At 37.8% G+C, this 24,209-nt stretch overlaps 1 protein-coding gene across 1 annotated transcript in view; it reads left to right on the top strand.

Moving 5' to 3' along the window:
• col6a1 (collagen, type VI, alpha 1) overlaps nt 1–24,209 on the top strand; it is a 33,959-nt gene that overhangs the window by 3,526 nt on the left and 6,224 nt on the right. Inside the window, exons 5-27 of the mRNA XM_088334232.1 lie at nt 3,043–3,156; nt 4,960–4,980; nt 5,065–5,085; nt 5,201–5,245; nt 5,367–5,420; nt 6,525–6,569; nt 6,733–6,759; nt 6,868–6,894; nt 7,014–7,058; nt 7,268–7,321; nt 8,991–9,053; nt 9,120–9,182; nt 9,259–9,312; nt 10,222–10,257; nt 10,331–10,393; nt 10,848–10,910; nt 13,752–13,814; nt 14,075–14,137; nt 14,242–14,292; nt 14,353–14,388; nt 14,475–14,537; nt 21,860–21,925; nt 24,061–24,096. Coding sequence (XP_088190358.1) covers nt 3,043–3,156; nt 4,960–4,980; nt 5,065–5,085; nt 5,201–5,245; nt 5,367–5,420; nt 6,525–6,569; nt 6,733–6,759; nt 6,868–6,894; nt 7,014–7,058; nt 7,268–7,321; nt 8,991–9,053; nt 9,120–9,182; nt 9,259–9,312; nt 10,222–10,257; nt 10,331–10,393; nt 10,848–10,910; nt 13,752–13,814; nt 14,075–14,137; nt 14,242–14,292; nt 14,353–14,388; nt 14,475–14,537; nt 21,860–21,925; nt 24,061–24,096 — 1,173 coding nt within the window. The remainder of the gene's footprint in view (nt 1–3,042; nt 3,157–4,959; nt 4,981–5,064; nt 5,086–5,200; nt 5,246–5,366; nt 5,421–6,524; nt 6,570–6,732; nt 6,760–6,867; nt 6,895–7,013; nt 7,059–7,267; nt 7,322–8,990; nt 9,054–9,119; nt 9,183–9,258; nt 9,313–10,221; nt 10,258–10,330; nt 10,394–10,847; nt 10,911–13,751; nt 13,815–14,074; nt 14,138–14,241; nt 14,293–14,352; nt 14,389–14,474; nt 14,538–21,859; nt 21,926–24,060; nt 24,097–24,209) is intronic.

Below are 24,209 nucleotides of genomic sequence, written 5' to 3' on the forward strand. Positions count from 1 at the left end.
TTATTCATCCAAATTACATTATTATTATTATTATTATCATTATTATTATTATAATTATATAATGCCAAAAAATGTGTATATCCTCAATTGGTGTGAAGGTGAGTGTTGATGTTTAAGCCTGTTTCATCAGCACCTGTAAAGGAGAAAATAACTCCCTTAACTCCTTCACTGGCAAACATTTTTTTTTAAAAACGGAAAAATGTTGGACCTATGAATATGTTTATGAATTACATATATGAATACAATATAGTGAAAACAATAATTTATTACTTTCAACCTGAAAATCAATCTTATCTGAGATTGGGATTCAAAAAAACAAAACATAAATTATGAAAAAATTTAGCACTGAGTGAGTTAGTTTTTCTTGTGCATCTCATGACAAACAAAAAATAAATTATTCTTTCAACAATAAAAAAAAGGATTAATTGTTAGCTGAGACTAAGTTCCTCCTAATAAAAAGGTTTTAAAAACTGTATATGATGTGAAAATGCGTCTTTGTCACTAAGTGAGCTAAAGGTAGAGTTGCACTTGCTGTATTGTGTAGTGCAACTGAAAACAAGTGCCAAAAAGCACTGGGAAAAAAAACAGATTAAAGAGACGCAAATTGACCTTGAAGCACTGTTTGCTTCAAATTTTTGCCCAGGATGTCACGACCAGCACACAGGGTAGACCCAATCGCGTAACGTTTTTTAACATTTTTATTGAAGAAAGAGGAAGGGCAGCGATCCGATGCTCTCTCAACCTGATTGTGATCCAAATACGGAAGTGGATCTTCTGTAGCGGAAGATGGCGGTGTCAGGGGACGGAAAAACAGGTCGATAGCCGGGACAGGAGAGCAACAATGTGGTCTGCGACAGAAACGGGTCGTGAGCCGGGACAAGAGAGCAGATGTGGTCAGGATCAAAAACGGTTCTTAAGTCGGGACGGGGGAGCAGACGTGGTCGGGATCAAAACAAGTCGTAGCGGGAGACAAACAGGTGAAAAAACGGGACAGGCGGGAGTCAGGGTCGGAAAAGGCTTGTCTTGTATACACAGAGGTTTGCAGACGGACTGACAAAAGGAGAGTTACAGGACTGGGCTTAAAAAGGGACAGGGAGCAAATCAGATAGCCCGCAGCGGCTGGCCCCGAATGAGCGGGTGCAGGTGATTCCAATCGGCAATAATGACACAGGATTTAGTTTTTGGTTAACCGTAGCAGCAAGATAGAGGAGAATTATTTCAGCTCCCTCTGAGGGAGAAACATGTTACGCTAAATTCTCAAAAAATGCATGTATATGATAGTTAATGTATTTTTCTTTTTCCTTTTTAAGTCAATATTCTCTTTTTTTCATGTATGGTTTTTCATTTTTCAATATACCAATAGGAGGTGCTAAATAATAGACACTGTTCCTTTAAGAGTTATTTCCAATAATATGGCGATTTACCTGAGCAAACAGAATTGCAATAATAATTTAGACAAGCAGACATGTTAAAATAAGAGTGCAAAGAACCTTTCACCCATAAAGTTCAACAATGGAAAATCGTTTTACTTACGAACCTAGCTTGCTGTGATCATGATAATGACGTCACTGATCTTGTTAGGAGTATGCTAAGTCTCTCTACTTTCATTAATTTAACTTAAATCCAGGTAAAGTCCACACATAGAATATATTCTTGTAATATTTTGTGTAAATTTGGCCTGTTGTTCTCTGGATACCATCAAATGTGTCATCTTCCTCCTGCCTAAACCTTTTCATGGTAAATGAAACATGTACTGTGGAATATGGATGGCTGATATAGTTGTAATAATGGACAGCCTCCTTCAGTAATTATAGCATTTTACAAGGCATTCATTTTCAGTGTTTTGATGTTTTTCCAGCCACTTGTGTAGTATCGATTCTCGCAAAGCATCATCAGATTTTAATGTAAAACGTATTTTTGGAGTTCTTATGTCTTTTCTTCTGCACTGACCCCAGAAAAAAACTTGTGGGGCATCAAACAGCTCCTTATTATCTGATATAATTTATTCTAAAGCTCTAAAGCAGGAGCACCATGTTGGCAAGCCCCCTAAGGAGAGTTGAATAGCCCACAGACCGGTTCTGAATTTAGCTCACTAGTGCTGGGTCATTGTAATTTTCTGTTACAATGATTTTTTTAGCGCTTGACTGAGTTCATTTAACCTTAATCCCAACAAAATACCCGATAAGAGGTTGATTATTTCTAAAATAAATTGCTATTTTAGAAATGCGTATCAAACTGTCAGCCATTTTTGCAAATTAGTAACATAAAGTAGCTGTGGACACTCAAAAAGGTTGGAGACCACTGGTCTAAGGTGTTCAATCCACAAGCAAAATCGGTGCAACTTTTGTATGCACATGTCAGGCGGTATTATATCTTAGATAAAATTGAAATAATGTCAGGGAGTTTCGGTTGAGAAAATATTACCGGTTCATCTTTTGATGTGGTCTTGGATGACCAACGACACAGATATACAGTAATCGAGCGTAAAGGAAGAATGATTTTCAAGTATGAGTTTTTCTTGCAAAACATTTGTCACGAGACCGGACCAGATCGGAGGCAGGAGGCAGGAAGGGTGAACTCATTCGCGTTAACGATCAGTTACTTTTATTAAGTAATAAAAGTTGTCCAACACTCAGGGACAAAAACAAAAACAGTCTTACAGGCAAACAGGGACTCAGACTAGGAATACTCACAAAACAGGCTTTTACTCAGAACGGGCAAGTACAGGTTTCCTCAAGTCAAACAGAACAGAATAATGCAAAGTAATGCAATGAACCCGCAACCGGCAAACCCCAAAACCCGCCCTTAAGAAGCACACACGCAAATGAGAAAATCTGCTACAACCGGTGCCAAGGGGGCGGGCCATCCGGTCGCCACGGCGACCATGCTGGACATGACAACAACATTAAATGGAGAAAACAAGGAATTAAATGTATGAATCCAAAATGTCCAATTAGGCCTCATTTACCTGTCACCCTGATAACCAAAATCATTCAGAATTGCTTAGGTTTTCAACATTTTCCATGTTCTTTTTTTGTTTAGGATACAAGACTATCTATCATCGCCACTGACCAGAACTACAGGCAAAACTTCACGGCTGCGGATGACTCCAGAGCCACCAAGATGGGAACCATCAGAACCATCATAGATATGATCGTATGGACCGTCTTTTCTTATGCCCTGTCCAGGGATGCACAGTAACCTTTTTTTTAACTGCCAATACCATGACCAATAAAATCCCGTTTCTAGAGACTGAAAAACTGATTAGGGATTTCCTGTAATTGCATGCTATATTTAGGGAGGGGGGGATCAAATTATTGTTATATGTGCCTTTATTATTAGCTTACATTACATTATACACTTCCAGTAAACATGTCTCCAAAATTAGTATATGAGACAATTGAGTTTGACTTTAACAATCACTTACTAAGTCAATACTTACTTTGTTTGTCTATAATAACTATAATGACTGTAATACCAAGATATTGTCATGAGCACCAAAATATTGATATGTTAATATTGCAGAAAGTGCTAATAAATCCATCCTAAAAACCCTTGGGACAAACATTGGACCAACCCATTACTTGAATCTATTTGACCCATTTCTCTAGGTCCTTTTAAGAAAACAACCCAATTGTTTGGATCGTTCTAAACCAAATGACCCAGAGTGTTTCGTATAAAATCTTGGGGGTTTTAAACAGAAACTAAATTTACACAATTTCTCTGGGGGTTGTTTCTGCAAAACAAACTCAGGACATTGGACCAACTTAGCCCAAGTATTGGGTTAGTCCATTTTTGACCCAAACATCATTATTTGAAAATGGGTCAGTGTTCCAAACAAGTGCTCCAATACTGAATGGCACACACGCCTTTGCTAAGTAAAACATGTCAGTAATTCTTATAAAATGGGAAAAAAAGAACTTAATGCTGATGCGCAGAAGGAAACTACGTCGAACAAACATGGAAGTTTCTCATAGCTACACATGGGAAACAAATTAATGGCAAAAAGAACTTAAAGGAGCGGAAAACATTTATATATTGACACTTTGTGACTGTCTTGTACAATAAATCAATATCTTGTGTTGAGAATAAGACAATCGTTTGCGAATTGCGCTCGAACTGCCAACCCGAATCAACAAATGCAGCCAAACCGTCAATCTAAATGAAATGCGTTCGAGATGTGTGACAAAAAACATTCTGTAAACAATGCAAAATTCCCTATACTTGTTAAAGTTTAGAAGCTCATACAATCACAACAGCCCATTTATACCCTGAGCCATGAGACTCTCCAGTGTTTTTCGCACATTATGAAGCGAGAGGACACACAACTAGGTTGTGCTACTCCTTTTCTAACTAATTCATTATCTGCACCGCTTATCCTCAGTAGGGTCGCGGGGGTGCTGGAGCCCATCCCAGCTATTTTTGGGCAGTGGGCAGGGGACACCCTGAACTGGTTGCCAGCCAATCGCAGGGCACACAGGGACAGACAATTCGCTCGCTCATTCACACCTAGGGACAATTTGGACCGGCCAATTAACCTGACAAGCATGTTTTGGGAATGTTGGAGGAAACCGGAGTACCTGAACGAAACACACGCAGGCACAGGAAGAACATGCAAACTTCACACAGGAAAGTTCGATCTCATGACCTCAGAACTGTGCCGCACACGTGCTAACCACTGCGCTTCTGTGCTGCCCTTTTCTAACTGATTAAAATATATTTAAATGAAGAACATAAATGTTTATAAGTTTTTAACAAGAAATGTCAGCTGATTGAATATTACAGCGTAGTCCAGAGTAACCAATTATCGGGTCTATTATTTGTTTTGTTTGGCTGTCTGACCAATAACATTATGTACAGTAACTATCGTCCTGAAAATTACCGTGCATCCCTTGTCTTTTCTTATTTCACCAAATTTTGTTGTTGTATCTCTTTTTCATTTTGTTTTCCTCTTTTTAGACAAATGAAACCAAGGATGTGGTATGTCTTATCGTCAACTACAATACAGTATATGTTACTTTGTCATTTTAAATTCCTCAAAATTTGATTCTTCCTTTTTCCCAGTGCTGTTCGTTCGACTGCAATGTAAGTCCTCAATGTAACTCTTTTTTATCAAGTCATTGGTCATTTTTTTGTTTTGTTTTGTTTTGTTTTGTTTTGATTGAACACTGTGTTTACTTGTCATTTTGCATTCCAACAGGCTCCCGGAGGCCCAAAAGGACCTGATGGGGATGCTGGCAGCATGGTATGACTCACAAAATTATGTTCAATGTTTATTTATTCTCGCAAAATAAACTGATTTACAAACCAGCACTTAACATATCTTAAATTTAAGACCTTCACGGTTCTTTTTTCCCTTTCCTCAGGGAGAAACCGGTAGACCAGGAATGCCAGGAGAGAAAGGAGATATCGGTGCAATGGTAGGTGACTTTTGACCGTCACTCCTACATTCTACCAACAGGCTTTGGGAGTAACGTTATACATGTAACGCCATTGCATAATCTGGATGAAAAAAATGTAATTGTATTCCGTTACAGTAACAGAAAAAAGGAATCAAATCTCAGCTATGTTTTGTAATGTAATGAAATGAAATGATCTGCATTTATATAGCGCTTTTCAAGTCAATGACTTCCCAAAGCGCTTTACAGTGTGCTTCACATTTCCCAATAGCGGCCTTGTATTGCAGCCATGTAAGACGCTAACCTGCTTATTGGGGGTATTAGGGGTTCAGTGTCTTACCCAAGGACACTTCGACATGTAACACGGACAAGCCGGGATTCGATTTGGGATCCCTTGATCCCAAGACGAGCGCTCTACCTCCTGAGCTACTGCTGTAAAAATAAGGATTACTTTGCAGGATTCAAAATTTGTTCAAAAGTATTTTCATGTTGTACACTGCAGGGGACAGTATTGAAGTCCAGTGTACAGTGGTACTCTTTTGATACTTTTCCTCATTCGCACTAGTTTTGTTTACATTCGCCATGTTTGGTCGCGACACTCTCTCTCTGCCATCTCATCCATTCCACACATACGCAGCCGATTCAGGAACCCCTCCACGGTGCTTCTCAAGGTGCCTGACTACAAAACACCACCAAAAACGTCGCAAAACTTACAGTAAGCTGAAATGTAATTAAAGTGCAACTAACGACACGCATTAAAAAACAAGTATGAACTAATGAAATGAAATGATGAAAGCAATTTAATGCCTGGGAGCATATGCCCTCTTCTTTTTCAAGGTTACATTGATCATTTATTTTAGACAAGATTTAGTAATATTATTGATATTCAGTTTAATTTGTAATTTAGCATATTCGGTATAGGAGTAATCCAAAAGAAATTGAAAGTAATTGAGTTACATTACTGCAATATTATGGTATTCGGATTACGATACCGATTACATTTTTCAACAGGTAATTAGTAACTGTATTGGATATTGTTTTAAAAGTAACCCTCCCATCCCTGTCTACCAGCATATTTTAACATTAATGTTAATCCTCAAAAACTATTGTGTCGCTTTGTTACAGGGCAGTGTTGGAGATCCTGGTCCTGTTGGATACAGCGGGATGAAGGTAAAACATTTTATTCTGCCATAACACTAACCCTGTTTTTTGTTATTATTATTATTTTTTCAAATTAAGATTATAAACGACAACTATATAATTAATTTATAGTTATTTGAAAGCAAAAAACACACATTTCAATGCTTAACAACAAGTACTTTTCTTATTACAGGGTGACCGAGGTGGACGAGGCGAGAAGGTATTCATCAAATCACCAAATACAAAATAAATATTATTGGTATTTGTGCTGCGATTAGAAAACTGTTACGCCCGAAGCAACTGACGACTGTTAAATGTTACCTTGCAGGGAGAAAGAGGACACAAAGGCTACAAGGTGGGCTTTATTGTAATTTGTCGAAACATTTGTTTATGTTCATTCCTTTTGAACATTATTGTGTTTGAGGCTTTAACGTTGGCTTGACTTTCTTTTCTGCTTCTGTGCTTTTTCTACAGGGAGATAAAGGTTTTAGAGGAAATGATGGCGTTGATGGACGCAAGGTGCGTTACTAACAGTTCCAACCTGTGGAAATTTAATTTAACATTAATAACAATAATAAACTACTTCTTGAAAATACTTGATAAAAAGACAATTTTACATGTTTTTTGAGTCTTACTATTAAGACTCGTAGCCCCAGGTTGGATCATTGATAGAAAAAAAACAAATGTATATTTATATTTATTCATGTCCTTTGTTTTTTTCCCATTAGGGTGAAGCTGGTTTCCCTGGTCTTCCCGGCTGTAAAGGATCACCTGGCTCAGATGTGAGCCTACTTGAGTTTACTAGTCATAATGTCACTTAACCTGTTTGCCTTTAGTTGCCCTTGAGTGATTCTTTGACATGACAATACTTATATATATATGTATATTATCATGCATGTTAATTTGAGAAAAGGTCATGCTTGTTTCTGCATGCAACACAGACACACAATTTATCTATTTGTCTTTTTATTTACTTAATTAAAAGTATTTATTCATTCATTTCAGAAAAATACATCTATAATAACACTAGTGTTAATATATAATTTCATAATAGTAAAGTAACAGTATAATAATAATAGTAGTTATACTGAAAGAAGTTACAGAATATGCTATGAAATGGACTCTATGTATTTACTTTTAATTATCAAATTTTGTATTTAATATTTTAACTTTAACTATCAGGTAAAAAAAATCCTTAACCCATGCTATGATATGTGTTTCATTACACAATAATCCAACTTGTCAAATATGTTTACACCAGGCCACAAAAATGTGCAGTCTTTGGCCCACTTATTTTGCATTGTTTAAAATTTGGGAGGAAAAAATAGTTTCCAGCTAAAAAAAGCAAGAACTGTGGCACTGCCAAGCTGTACCAATGCACTAGTTTTATACAAAATGTTTTTGTAATTGTGAATATCTATGTAAATCTAGAGCTACATAGATATTCCTCCTTTTTGTTCTCAGGCGGGCCAGATCAGTAATAGCATGTCAACTCAAAATGTTAAGCTTTATTTTTCAGGATTATGATTCATCACCTAGTCTACATTAGTAACATGCCCTGCATATGATAATCATAGATAACATCTTTTATAATCACGACACATTTACACATACAATTGGGAAAAAAGATTTTCATGTTTGGCATTCGATGTGTTAAACTAGTTTATTTTAACAGTGGAGTGAATGCAGTTTTGCACCTGAACCAACTCACCACGCAATGCAATGTAAACACTGCCCTTTAGCAGCCGAGCGAGCAATTGGTTTCCATTTATTTAAAACTAATAACCTTGACACACTCAGAAATTAATGGCGGGCTGGATTGATTTATCAAATGAACTGGATCTTGCTTACGGGCCATATGTTTACGCAACTCTCTGTCCCTCTCAATTTGTCGATCATTCGCATCGAGACAAGTTTTTTCAGTTTACTAGTACACAATAGAACACAGTCCAGCTTAAAGAGGCTCACAGTTGTAAAGTTTTTAATTTGATTCTATTTCCTTCATGTTTATCATATCTGGGGCCTCTCATCTTTTGCTGGCATTACCAACCGTTTTTTAAGAAAACTAGCTTATGGGATGTTGACGTAATCTGGCGGACTTACTCAAGGTGTATGACAGGCAAAACCTTCATTGGCAGGAAGTATTTATTTCTTCTTCATTGATCTCAATCATCCTTGTTAGTTTTACAGAGCCACATATGCTGATCACTTTTATCTGCCTCTGGCTTTGTTTACAAATTAGCCAGTAGTAACAATTGCATGCTCTGCAAAGTTACTCCGTGAGCAGCACCAGAACTTGGAAGGCCCTCTGCTCTTTAATCACTGCTCGGTTTACATTCTTGATGTCAGTTTGTTTAAACGAAGCCATAAAACTAGGCTTCATACAAAGATACACAAGTACTTGCAACAATTGAGAATTGTGGTTTCAACTGTAGATGTTTTGTGCCTCAGGGTTTTCAAGGGGAGCCTGGGCCCAAGGGAGACCCTGGTCCTTATGGGCCGAAAGGAGAAAAGGTAAACTGTTATATTAAAAGTTGCATTATTAGCACGGTGTATTAAATCAGCTGTTGCAAATTCCAGGGAGATAGTGGAAGAGATGGTGAACCAGGAAGACCAGGAAACTATGGGCCTTTAGGGCCTCAGGTAAACCAACAGATAAGGGAGACCTTCCTCTGCCCCAAAAGATGTAAAGTTCTTAAATTATCATACATTGTGACAGGGCGATCGTGGACCCCGTGGAGCTAACGGCGACAAAGGCGAGCGTGGCGATGACGTAAGTTCATACAAACTTCACAGAACCTTAGAAAATGTGAAATGTATATTGTTTGTGAACCCATTGTGATCGTTTCTGAATTGACTTACACATGGCAGGTAAAATGATGAAAGACGCAAAGAGCTGAAGGGAAACCTATTCATATGAATCAACATTTTAGACATTTGGTCATTGTCAAACGATAATTCCTCACTATCAACACAATCAATCATTCTGTGAGAATTGCAGCAGAACTTTCACTGCAACTTTGTGAATACTTTTGAACGTAGAATTCTGGAAACCTTTTACTGTGAGATTGTTTTCTCAGCCATGCTAGTAGTAAGGCGATTTTATCAGCATTTGTTATTTGAGGCTCATTTGAAAAATTACAACTTGTACTTTGACGTCGAACATCTGGAACATGGAAAAAAATAACTGAAAAAAAAAACATCCTTCAGACACCACAGCTTTTACATTTAATATTTGAATATCCTGATTGTGTCTGATCTTTGAATGCACCGCAAGTTTGGGAATCAATTGTTTTGTCTGGCAGAGGCATGGCTTTCATAAACCGAGTGTCTTACTTCCAGTTGGGAATCATTAGCACCAAAAGACCTATTTTTCCATGATAAAAAAGCATCACCATTGCATCAAAACCTAGATATAATCATTTTAATGAATCTAGTTTCTTGAAAAGGGATTTAAAGTCAAGAGATATCTCTCGTTGGTACAATTGTAAGAAGTATCCCAACTTATTTTCAGGACAGATCTCATAAACTCTGACTTCAACCCTTCATCTTTTTTTCTTTTAATATTGTGATACTGTGAATTTTGCAACAAGACTAAAAATAAGAACATAAGACAAATGTAACTTAAATTCAACATTGTTCCCAAAAGAGGCACGCTAATATAATAGTTTTTGTGTTTCAGGGTGCACCAGGACCAGATGGACCTCGTGGCCAGATCGTAAGTTACGATGATTCTGATCTTATCTGTATGGATTGCGGAAATAGTCTTCATGGTCGATCATTTCATGTAGGGAGCAGTTGGAGAGAAGGGCGAGCAAGGTTCCCGTGGCAACAGAGGACCAAGAGGAGAGGCGGTAAGTCATGATGATGAGGATGACACTCCTGAGATAAGAAGAGGACATGCAAACTTTTCATGAGTCCTCTACACTCTTTACAATGTGCATGTCGAACGGACAACATATTCATTGTCCAGGATGCGCAGCTGCATTTTGTGTATGTAAAAACCAAAAGAAAAACAGATGTCAGAGTTTCCTAAATCCCATTTGGGGCTTTAGCGTATCAGGAAGTCAACTGTCTCAGACGGGTAATCTGGTCGCTATGCTTTTTTTGTTTTGATCTGCAGCCGCTCGAGATCAGTTGTGTTGGTACCACTTTACCTTGTTTACGTTTTATTCCAGGCAATAAGCCTTCTGAGCCAACTGTTGTAGTCTCATGTTTTTTTGTGGGGGGTTGCGGGGGCAACTGCTTTTGAGCTTATTGTGACGGCCTCTGTAAGTGGTATTTTACATCAATTCATCTCTTTTCCAGGGTGAACCAGGACCCCGTGGAGAGCAGGGAAGAGAAGGTTCAACTGGCCCCAACGGAGACCCTGTAAGACCTACACACACTCAATTGCGATTGCACACAATCAAATACGATCACACACACGAAGGAAATCCAGTGGCACACTTTTCCCAGATTGTTGTTCCATCCAACAATGCCATAAAACAGCCACTTTTCACTTCAACAACTTTTTTTTTCTGTTTCGGGCCGAACATAGTGCGCATGTGCAGACATCCTTAACACTAGCGGGGAGCGCAATGGGATGGGACATATTCGGAGTGTTGAACCTGGCTGCAACTCTTCAGTGCTGCCCACTCATGCGTTTGCTTCCTCTCCCTGCTTGAGTGTACAACCCCTCCCGGGAACATCATTTTTTCCTACTTGACTCAGTTCTTCTCTCCAGCTCATGCAGCCAAAGCCTCAGTACGGTTCTTAATAAGGCTCCAGGCAGTGCATCAAAAATGATGCATAAAACGTATTACTTGCGGTAGCCTCTGTGATGTCAGCGCCCTTCAATGGATCCTTTGTACTTCAATTTTTTTCCTTAGTCAAAACTAAAGTAGAGAGTACAGAACTACCATGTTAAGTAAAAGAAAAACATCACTGCCGGCGGGCTTTGGAAATATGTTGTAATTTTGGCAAAGGACAGTAACAACTGACATGAAATAATACAATACAGTATAAAAATACTTTTAAAAGTAACATTTCTGTTTGTTTATCTCCATCTTTCTATGAAATAATTATGTATAAAAATAAAAAAGGTAAAATATCTAATAATATTAACAATAGAAAAATATATATAATTACAGTATATTGGGTATATTTTCGTTATTGTAGATGGATATGCTTTATAATTACATTTTCCGAATTCATTATTATAATTTGGTCCCCTTAGCGAAATTGATTTTCACTGACTGTACCAGGAGGGGTACAGACAGTGCTGTCGCAGCAGAGCGTGCGGCAAATGACTGATTTACAGCACCTGGTATTCCCAGGGAGTCTTCTATCCGAGTACTAACCAGACTGGACCTTGCTAAGCTTCCCCAGATCGGGGGTTCTCAGTGTGGGCCAAGGCACACTTTTTTTCATTGACTACACCTTGAGTTAAACCACCCGCACAACATGTAAAAATGATAATGAGCATAATTCATCTTGCTTCCAGTTCATCTTTAATAATGTTTGAATTGTCAATAGAGGTTATAATATAAAGTTATCATACTTAGAATAAGTAGAATACCTGTGGTGACCATTGGTAGTTAATTGAGAAAAAGATATTTTTACATTTTGCAAAAATAATCCACTGGGGAATCTTAGTTTTATCAAAATGATTTGAACTCATTTTGTATTCAAATAAGGAAATATTGGAAAATTACTCACAGACTATTTCATGTGGCGCACTAGTCCAGATTACACTAGTTGAGAAACACCGTTTTATGTAGCCTGATAATCAGTAGTAAAATTATGAACTAAGCAGAAAAAAATCTGCATTTGTATCCATTTTGAAGGGTGTCCATTTTTCCTCCTGCTGTTTGAATTAAAATTATAGCTTACCTATTACATGACGTTCACAAGCTGAGCCTTGGTTTCCTGAGCGATTCTGTTGTCATGTTCAATTGACGGCAAGTTTTAAAGATCCATTACTTTGCACTTTAAAATGAAAACAGTTGAAAGACAAATATTACATCACAATTTTTGCTTGTTTTCTCAAGTCAAGTCACTTTTATTTGGAAAAAATAGATTGTATTATTGCTAAACCTTGGATGTTTCCCACCATTTAAAATTGAAAGGGTCCAGACAATAAAGCAATAATACCATTCACACGTCCACTGCATTTATCGGTTTACATTTAGTCCTTTGAGCCAAGTCCATCCAGACCAAATAAATCACTGCCCGCCAACTGCTGTGGATTTTCTTTGCCAAAAAATGTATAATAGAACAGCAATTATTTACAACTCTCATAAGGCAGCTGAGACCAGCTGTTATTGAAACTGCTCCAAATGCAATAACTAAATATGACTCCGTGCAAACTTGGTATTTCCTTCTGATGGTCATGGCACAACACGTCCATCAGTTATGCTAACACTCCTGTACCTTGAATCACTCTTGAAAAACAGTAGTTCAGACGTGTTAAGCCTATTTTTTTAAACATTGTTGTTACTTCAGCCAAGAGAATGAACAGTAGAGGTATTTTCTTTACTTTATTTTCTTTTCTTTACTCCACAAACATGCAGCTGAAAGTTCTCTATAGAATTATTTTTTATATGTTTTATATATATTTTATATTTTATATATATATATATATATATATATATATATATATATATATATATATATATATATATATATATATATATATATATATATATATATATATATATATATATATATATATATATATATATATATATATATATTATATTATTATTATATTATTTTCACTCCGCTGTCCTGTCAAAGTGCTTTCAGTTAGACAATGCATATATATATACAGTATATATATCACAGCCATATCCCCCTAGTGGAAGGTGGCTAGAGTCATTTCTGACTCTTTTTGGGAGATTGGTTCAGAGGAGGGGATTCCCAGCCCCCTCGCTCAACTCAACTGAGGTGTTGGGAGTCATTAGATGACCAAATCCCCCAATTCCAACCCATAATGCTGAACGCCAAGCAGGGAGGCAACGGGTACCAATGTTTAAGTCTTAGGTATGACTCGGCCGAGGCTTGAACCACAACCTCCCAGTCTCGGGGCGGGCGCCATACCCCTAAGGCCACCGAGCTGGTGTATACAATTATGCTATTCAATATTTCTAGAGAGACACTGAAACTTTGCTGTAGCCTGCATCAAAATCTGTTGTGGCATTACTCAAAAACAATGCTGATGTTCGACAGGGTGAGCCTGGCAGAGCTGGTTCTCCTGGATACAGAGGAGATGAAGGCCCCCCTGGACCCGAGGTATGCGTTCCATGATAAAAATATATACAACATGTGTGTAAAAAAGTGGCAAAAATTGTAATTGACTGATGGGTCTATGTGCGTAAATTCCCAATATCTTCACCAGGAAGACCTACAGCTACAATTTGCACTTTAAGCAAAAGTCATGCTGTGCTATTGTGCTATTTCACTAACAAAGAAACCTCATTAGGACGTTTTCAATAACAATGTCGCCTCTCTTCTCATATGTTCCCTATCTTGTCATTCCTTATTTTTGCCAGGGAACCAAAGGACCAAGAGGAATCAAAGGCTCAGCCGGAGACAGAGGCCCAATGGGAAGCAGGGTGAGCAAAGAGGATTGAGTGCCTGGACGCAGATGTGTGCCATCCATCACGAGCCCTGTTATGCTTGTGTATGAGCAACTGTGAATATGTTCTTGTTTTTTCAGGGTGTGGATGGTGTGCCTGGAAATGGTACTGCTGGTTGCCCCGGCTTCCAGGTGTGTATTAGTTAGTCGTAAACAACACCTATAGAATATTAACATATTCTTTTTCCTCAGGGTTATCCTGGCCCTCGTGGAGATACAGGTGAACCTGTAAGTATCACCAAATTCACCAAATTTTACAACTGGCAAATTTGTGAAGTTTCTTGTCGATTAAATGAATCTGTTTCGGCCTTCAGGGTGGTAAAGGAACCCCAGGGCCCAAAGGAGATGACGGAGAAGCAGGTGACCCTGGCCCTGATGTGAGTTTGCCTTGTTTTAATGTTGGATTCTTTCCTTATTTTCACTCCGCTGTCCTGTCAAATTGCTTTCACTTAGACAATGCAAGATCTATATTGCACGTTTTATTGTTCACTGCTCATGTTTGTATTAAATCATACAACTTTTTTTAATTTCCCGTCCGTCATGTTGTCTGCTGCAACATGTTCCTTTGCTTTTTTGTCCGTCCATCTTGTTCGCACACTCTCCTTACGGATTACAGCTGGAAATAATTTCTAACTTAGATCTGAATACTTTGTGTGTGTCTGTGTGCCATTGGGGAAAGGAACTTTGAGCTGATGCAGCTGTGTATGTGTCGTCGTCAAGGATACCAGGAAATGAGTATGGAAGATGAGGGGACTACATTATTTTTTGTGTGTGGCAGTGTGAATGTCGATTGTGCATATCCATACGGCATGCCAACACGTTAACCTCCAGTTCAACTTGTTGATGCATGTCCAAAATTAGCTTGCGATGACATGAACAATTGTGCACGAGGTAATTTTCCTCAGACATGTTGTCCTCAAGACGGGTCATACACGGACCACAACATTTTAGATTTACACTTTGAACTTAACCAGGAAACCAAATCAAAACCATAATGATTATAAATATTTGGCTGGATACTTATATATTCGGAAAACTTACAAAAAAATCACTTAATTTAAAAAAATCGGGAAAGAAATGATGGCTTAAATTAATTTAGGGTTTATGAAAACATGATGCAGAATTATGGGGTGCAGTTTTGGCCCCAATTCAAGATTGGCTCTCACACTTGCACCTGAATAATTCTCATACATAAGAGTGAAATGTTTGTGTTTATAAATACAGGTCAATCACGCTCACTAACAGTACTAAAATGGTCTTACAAACACATTGTCAAAGTTTAGGTTCATAAACACAGTTGAAATACGCTCACACCTTAGTGAAATTCTCTCGTAAACACATGTCAAACGCCTTCAGACATGCAAGTAAAATGTTTGTATTCATAAAGCCATGTTAGAGGTGCTCATCAACAGCAATGAAATGCTCTCATGTGCTAATATCGAATGTCTACGTATTCACGTGTGAGAAGCTTTGGTACATACTGGTCAACCGTGTGTACGAAAGCATTTTACCAGTATGTATTTAAGCTTTTGACGTATGAATATGAGAGTGTTTTAGTACTTCTAGTTGGAAAAGTTTTACCTGTCTTTATTAACCTTAAAATTTATCTAGTGTGTTTGGATGAATTTCATTACTGTTCAGTACTGCATCTTCTACCTACTGTATGTTTGTGTACCAAAGCATATGACCAGGGAGTACAATATTTAAGCTTTTGATGTGTATTTGTAAGAAAATTTCAGTACTTTTAGTAAGTGTGTTTTACCTATCTTTATGAATACAAACATTTCACTCTTGTGTATGGTGCAAGTATGAGATCTAATCCAATTGGTGACCCAGACAGCACCCCATAAAGAATGCGAGCTTTCTTTTCTATACATTGTGCTCTCACTGCCACAGTTTGTGATACAGTTGGTGGTTGTTTGAAGTTGCATAACCCTAATTACGTCCTGAAATGCTTGCCACAATCCAGTGCCTGGCTATCTTGTCCAACTGTAAATACAGGAAGGGAGATTATAACCGAGTTTTTAAACATGCGTCTTAAAACCGCCAAACAAAGTTTTGATCATTTTAAGGACTTTCAATCAATACGCGTTTCATCAATGATGGTAATTAGGCTAAATTATCTGCTGAGACATTGTTCGGAAAAAAACAGAGTTTTGCTGTTTCATTTTTTTGTGAGTAAGTGAGTTACTATAAGCAGAATGTTGCTTTTCACATGATTTAACTTTTAGACCCCACACTTTTGGCAACATGTCTGTCGCATCTGTTTATAATAGTCTTCTTGTCCTTTGTAGCTCATTTGAGATCATATTATTTATTAATATGTATTACGTTCAACCAGTAACCGTAGCAACCAGAATTTATTGTCAAATATTTGACTTTGAATAGGTTACTTGTTCATGACTTTCATTCGCTGTTCTCGACTGCAAAGGCTGACAAAAACTTTTATCAGCCAGCCGATAGTCACCAAAGCATACTCAGCCATTCACTTTGATCTGAATCTGAATCTTCATTTAGCCTCAACTGCAAGTCATAGATTATAGATTATTAATATATTTTATTTATTTATTTCATTTAGAAACAACAGCTTTTGGTGCCGACATCAGTAAAAATGTTTGATTTTGATTTAACACAATCATAAATAATTTTCTATCATGAAAGACATTAACAAAATTGATTTTCTTTTTATTGTTTGGATGCTGAAATTCTGAGGACTTGAAAAACCTGTACCGTAATTTCGCACTATAAGGTGCACCGGGTTATAGGGCGCACCACCAAAAAATAGTTTTTGGTCCTATATTTTCGATACATAAGGCGCACCGGATTATAAGGCGCTACAATGGGAACGTCGACAAAACAGTCAGATAGTTCAGTCAAACTTTTTACCCCCTTAACATTCCGAAAGCTTGCAAAGAAGAAAATACGTGTCTCAGACATGTACGGATTCAGTGTCTGTACGATGTCACCAATCACTCAACTGCATCGTTCCAAATATCATTCGGAAGTTTAAAGTCTTGGGATTCAAGAAATGCCAAACATTTCTTAGTTTCCATTTTATTTTTTGCTGGCAACTGTGTGGACAGCAAAGTAAGAATTTTATTGTGCAGGGAAACGGGGTTCTTTACTGTGCATATAATGATAAACACTTTGAATTGAATTTAGTTTAAAAATAGACTCATCACAGAAACATTAAGATCGTTCTAAAACAAGATACCGGGAAAATATAAAGCCGCATAGCTCACCTAAGTTCTCTTGCAGCCATCAGGTTCATTAATGATACGCAACCATGGTCTTCTTACAACCGTGAGTGTAGTAAATCCAACCGTGTAAAATATTTACAAATACAGAATAGTAAAAAAAAAAATCTCCATGCCGTAGTTCAACCCAACGTGTGATTCACATACATCTTTTTCGGCCAATTGGAGGCTTTGTTTCGCCCCTTTAGCCTATGCGAGCCTGTAAATGATAAAAAGGATCCGCCCCCTTTACCTCCGAATAACTAGCCAATAGTGACTGATTCAAATGATGATTGACACATTGGTTAGGAAATGAAACGCTGGTATATAAATCCCAGCATACACCGCGGACTACTTCACCTTCGGGGGAAAATCTAGTCGGCGGCTGCTTGCCTAAGACTTTGCGACTTAATATTGATCCATATATAAGCCGCACTGTATTATAAGGCGCATGGTCAGCTTTTGAAAAAAATAAAGGCTTTTAGGTGCGCCTTATGGTGCGGAAAATACGGTAATCTAAAATTTGTCTTAATGATTCATTCATAATCAAATTAGTTTTCCATTTATTTGTTAATAAATGCTTAGTTATTGAGGAATTGGCGCTCACTGAAGCACAATTAAAAATGTCTTTGTGCATGTGCTACTATTTCATCAAAACATGACATTCCTTTTGCTGTTAAGTATAAATTTAGTTCAAATACTTGAAATAGTTCACACTGTCCAGGCATATCTTTTGTTGACTGCACTTCTTCAGGCCAGAGGGGACAAAAAAGGATGGATTGAGGCGTGTCAGGGCACACTGAGCATTGTCAGAACTTTTGCTATTATAATTGGACAAAAATACTTTTGTAAAATCCAAATGTTCATGTGCAAAAGGACACGTTATTCTATGACTTAGCCACTCTTAAGCACGATTAAAGCGATCAAAATCTCTTTAAATCATATACATCTTGCCCTCATTGAAAAAGTTTCCAAACTTCCATTTCAACGATCCTTGAAAATGCTTGAACTTTAATGCTGTGTTGTCAAGGATTGAAAAGTGTTTGAATTTTGGGTGAAGTGCTTGTAAATGCTTGAAATTGTTGCCACGTTTCTCAACAAGGCTGCTTCAAAAATGGCGACAACTTTGCTCCCTGGTGGCTTCGCCTTGCCAATGCATTTCTTCTTCCCTCGTGATTAATGGCAGCTGGCATTAGTCCGCATTATTCTATGAAGCCCCAACGCTCCCATCGAGTCATGCCAACCAACCAACCAATTGTTCGGATCCTCAAATATATTTGTGACTTACTCAAGATCTAAAACGCATGTCTTGATAATGCACACGCAAGATTAAAAATCGCATAAGTAAACAGCAGGTATTTTTTGAGGATTTTCAAATGCACACATGATTTCTTCTTTTGAGGGGACTGGAAAAATTGGAAAATTGGCTTTGAAAGTCCTTAAAAATGCATAAATGTGGCTTTGAAAAATGTGTACAAACCCTGTTTCAAGAAGCTCAAGTGTGTTTTGACAATGTCGTGTTTGGGGCCTTTAGCTGACATGGAATCAGAAAACCTTTGTCTTCATTAAGTTGCCCCATTTCACTGAGATCAGTCACTGGCCATTGAAATGAAGCCTGTGTAAACTTTTGTTTGAGTAGTGGAATGATTGAACTATAGGAAAGAAAAGAAGAGCTCATGATCAAACGTACAACACCATTTAGCACAGATAAAGTTGGTTTAGAATATGGTCACGTATAACTGCTAACAGGCCGGGCTCGGGGATGTTTATAGATTTGTGACTGATTGAGGTGGCGGTCATACTTGTTGAACAATCACATCAATTCAGCTTTTGTCCAAATTCGATTGTCCCCATCTTTTTTTGTCTTATCTAACTTATTTTGACTACGATGATATGATTACATCAGGGGTGCCCAAACGTTTTCCTGTGAGGGCCACATAACTTTTCCCTTCTCTGATGAGGGGCCATGGTCAGTTTGTAACAGAAAAAGTGTGACGATTGCAGGAGTGCCTTAATGCAAAAATGTATTGTTTTCCAAGAAAGCCACAATCACATAACCATTGTGCAACCTTCTCAGAACAAAAGTCAGAAAATGAACAATAAGACTGTTTATGAAATAAATAATGACCAAATAACACTCACATAGTCGTGTGTGACAATAGATATCCGGCCGTTGTTTGGGGACCACTGGTTTCCATCATTGTCACTGTCGGCCAATAACGTTGCTGTTCTTTGATTTTCATAACCATTTTATACCCTAGAAAATTTAATAAAAAGAACGGGATCAGGGGAGTGCCTTTGAAGAAGGTTGGAATTTCTTATGGGAGGTTTGGGTCCTCTCCTGTTCTCCTTGCAAGTTTTGAAATCCATTAATATATTCTCTCTTTATTTTGAGTGTCTACTATACCGTACATCTCTCAAGGCTTTAAGATTTCTTACCAGACTTTACACCAATTAGGTGCGTGTCCATAGAAAACAAATTTTAAAAAACCACATTGTGTCTATACATTGTCTTACGACAGCAACATGCTAGTAAAAATCCTTTAAAGATAGATTATATGTATGTCAAGTGTCTTATATTCAGTTATGTCCATTTACAGTTCAATGAGCAAAGGATAACATTTTAACCATTGTATGTTAGGTCTTCTTTGAATATTTTTGTAGGTTTTTGGCACTATAAGTGTCAAGACACATAAAGTGCCAAACGTTCTGCTGTGGATACACAAGGAAAGTCAAAATACCAAATCTAACCATTTGTTCTTTAAAGTAGAGTTAATTAAACCGGTGTTCCGAAAGTTGGCCATTTCAACTGACAGTTTTATATAAACCAAACATTGGTGGTTGCAGTTTGCAATTAGCCCACATCCCCTTTACTCTTCTTCTCTAATGTTAGTCTGCTGTTGTGGTGTTGTTAGAACGCTATCTGCCTTATAGTGCTTTACACCATCATTATAAATGAAAGCTTCTACCAATCACCCAATGAGCCTTTGATGAACCTAATGATAATACTAAGAACAGTAAGAACAAACAGCAACTTACTTCTATTCTGAAAAAAAATGGGTATTTTGTTTTTTTATGATTATTTTTATGCTTTTCTTTCGTTTTTGTTTTGCTCTCACACAAGTATAATTTCCTAAAAGCAACTCTTGTTAAATGCTATATATTGCAGGTTTGTTTACTATAGTTAAAAGTCCATTGTGTAACCTTTATCGAATTCAGGTGGTTTGCATTATCCCGTCCTAAACGTATCCTTCGGAGACGTATGTAAGCTGTCGATGTAGACTTAGCTTGCCTGCAGGTTTTCTCAACTACCCTGCGATGTAACAGAAAGCAGAGCTGACTTTAGTGTGTTGATGAATTACCTCATGATCACAGGCTGCCCTTTTGCCAAATCTGCATCTCTGGTTTTACTTGTTGGACTCCAAATGTGTACTGATGATTACAATGATTGTTACTATTTTCATATTCCTGTGTCTGTGTTGTTTTGTCTTAAGTTGGCATAGTTTGTGTCAAATTTGGCAGCTCTGCTAAAATGTATTAAACTAGTCTGAATATTCCCTTGGAGCTATTACTATATTCCAAAATGCCTTTCATAGTGAAATCCGTGGGAACGTAATTTACACAACTTGATATGAACATCCTAGTCCCCATACTTCCTAAACTTGGCCACCAATTCCTTCAAACCTGCAGATGCACAGACTTTCTCTGCAGCTGCAGTGTAATGGCGGATGACTGGTCACGGACAACAAACAAGACCAGATCTCCAAGATTTAGAGCTCTTAGGGGGAAACTGTGACATCACTTGTTGAAAATGTTCTGGTTTGATACCATCTGTTGGCAAAAAGGAAGGCAAAGGATGTCAAAAGTATGGCTGACTGTAAAGGTTAACAAGAAGTGCTGTTTCTTTCCTTCACAATATTGAAATTCAAATCTCGCAATTATAACATAGGTATTGCCATTTTCTTGAGGCACAATAACTTATCAGTTAAATGGCAAGTGATTATCAAAAAATATCATGATGAAAATTAGTTTTGGTTGCTTGGTTCTTTTGGTACTGTTTTGATATATACATATATATATATATATATATATATATATATATATATATATATATATATATATATATATATATATATATATATATATATATATATATATATATATATATATATATATATATATATATTTACAATTTGGTATAATTATCCTTTTTCGAAAGATTTAATCAAAAAAAAGAATAGAAATGAATCCAATGCTAAGATATTTGTTTGCTGCGGCCCTTTTTACCAAATGTCAATAAAGACATTGTAGCTGAGTCTGACTCTTCCATAAACATGTGCTTACTTGTACAGCTTCCCTCTTGTCAGAATCAGTGAACGGCCAAAAACAACCACACTCATTAGTGTTTACAGTGGTTATCATTCTTCTCATTTTCAAGCCAAACTGGTTTTCTTCTTTTACAGAACAATCAACCTGGACCTCCGGGACCAAAAGGGGCCAAAGGCCACAGAGGACCTGAAGGAAGATCGGTACGTATGGAAAAGTGTGAAAGTTCGGGTTATGAATAGTTTGCTGACACTATATGGATCACCAACATTTGGTACACAGTAATCCCTCAGTTATCATGGGTAATGGGAACCAGAACACCCGCGGAAAGTGAAAATTGACCAAGTAGTGTCGCCCATTCATAAAAGCCCCCAAGGGTCAGACTTACCTTGGATGACATCCTGACCGGGTAAGGACTGCACGCGATCCTCGAATTGTGCAGGGTCTCCGCAATAATCAAGATTCAACTGTCCCTAATGTATAGGTTCCCCATGAGTTGTAGCTCCAGGTCATCTGTTTGTGCGATAATGGATCTGGCGTTAGGAAGATACAGGCTCGGCAGTGGTGGCTGAAGAGAGTAGTTAGCCAAGATGTAGTACTTTTGGATTTTTGCCACAGATCATCAGCATAAATAAAATGAGATTTTGTATGCATTTACAGTCTCAAAGGTAAACTGCAGAAACACAATTTGTTTTTCTTTTTAACCCAAATGTCCTTCATGCAATAGAAATCCAATTGGTAATTGTGTCTAATTAGCTTTGCTTGCTTTGAATTCGTACATGTACTTTAAGGCAGGAAACACTTAAGATGTTGCAAAACAGGCAGGCAGGAAACCCTTAATTCTGCTTTGACTTTGTTGTAGATGGGCCTGTTTGATTTTTGCGTGTCCACCAGTCCGTCTTAGAAATGAGGCCCGACTGCTCAACCACTTAAAGAAAGTCTCAGTCTGGGTTGAATACATTATTTTGTGGCAAGCACAAATTTCGTAATCATCTTGTGTTTATTGTAGTGTTTTCGTTGCTGACTCGCTTCTATTCTTGTGAGGAAGCTCCTCTCACACAACACAAAACCACACGCATACACTTCTAGAAAATAACCACCCTCGTTTGAATCATTTGAAATAGGGAAAAAGATGTGTGATACCCCCGCCCTTCCCAACAAGACAATGTGAGGGGGAAAAAAAACGAATGTGTCTAAATTTAACCATATGTTTCGATGCATGATCCGCAAAATAACCTCATCTTTCAAACCTGGTTACTTTACAGACCGTAAACTCGCTTTGTCCCGCCCGCAGTCTGCGTCTTTTCCGACTTGAGTGTGTTCACCATATCTGCAGGGACTAGCCATTAAACGTTTGGGTGTGCAAGACCTTCTCTCTCTCTCTCTCTCTCTCTCTCTCTCTCTCTCTCTCTCTCTCTCTCTCTCTCTCTCTCTCTCTCTCTCTCTCTCTCTCTCTCTCTCTCTCTCTCTCTCTCTCTCTCTCTCTCTTTCTCTCTCTCCCTCTCCCTCTCTTTCTGTTTCTCTCCCCTTGTCTGTCTGTCTGTCTGTCTGTCTCTCTATCTGTCTCAATATATCTCTCTTCCCCTCTCTCTCTCTCTCTCTCTCTCTCTCTCTCTCCTTTGTCTGTCTGTCTGTCTGAGCTCCCGTGAACACACATGCAAGGCGCCTGGACAAAAAAAAAGCTGGGAGGGCTTTTAAACAGAGTTTATCGTCTTTTAAAAGAAAGCAGATGTTTTGTTTCTGCATTCTAGTGAGATGGTAAATAAAGTCGCATTGATGAATAATTGCTAGGTTGCGCAGGAATATCCCTAATAACTCACTTGAAAGAAATCACTTTTTATTTTAGTCAGACCAAATTATTACATGTCTCCTTGATTTTTTGGGGAAATTGTTGAAGGACAGTAGTTTTCTTGTCCTTCACATTTGGGTGTGGTGAGAATAACACAATCAATGGTTGGAAACCGCTTCTCGAAAAGTTTTTAATCGTCAGAATATTCTTGACACCATTTCGATGTGAGAATGTAACAATTGTATACAATACTGTATGAGTGACATTTGAAGCATGTTCTTTATACCTTTTCTGAGGTGTTACTAAATTGCTGATGAAGTTATGGGTTGTTTTTCATCATTTGATCAATATCCTACCGTTAGCCTTTATGACAGCTTGCTCCTGTGAGGATGTAGTCTTGTAGATGTTGGACTTGCTGATAGCACAACAATATGACAACATGTATAAAGTTGATACAATTTTTTAATGGAACAGTTTTTTAACATCTATTCTAACAATTTTGTATAACCTAACTTTCTATCGATCACTCCCTCATTTTGTTTGTTTCAGGGACCTCCCGGGCCTCCTGGACCACCAGGAACTGATGTGAGTCTATTACAAATATGAATATTGAATAGAGCCTTTACCCCTAAATTAGCTACGAGACCCGAGATGCAACCATAATTCGCCCTGAAGTTTTGAATTTGAATCCGATACTC

Source organism: Urocampus carinirostris, chromosome 1, assembly GCF_059441175.1.
Source record: "Urocampus carinirostris isolate Australia breed hairy pipefish chromosome 1, RoL_Ucar_1.0, whole genome shotgun sequence".
Lineage (NCBI taxonomy): Eukaryota > Metazoa > Chordata > Actinopteri > Syngnathiformes > Syngnathidae > Urocampus > Urocampus carinirostris.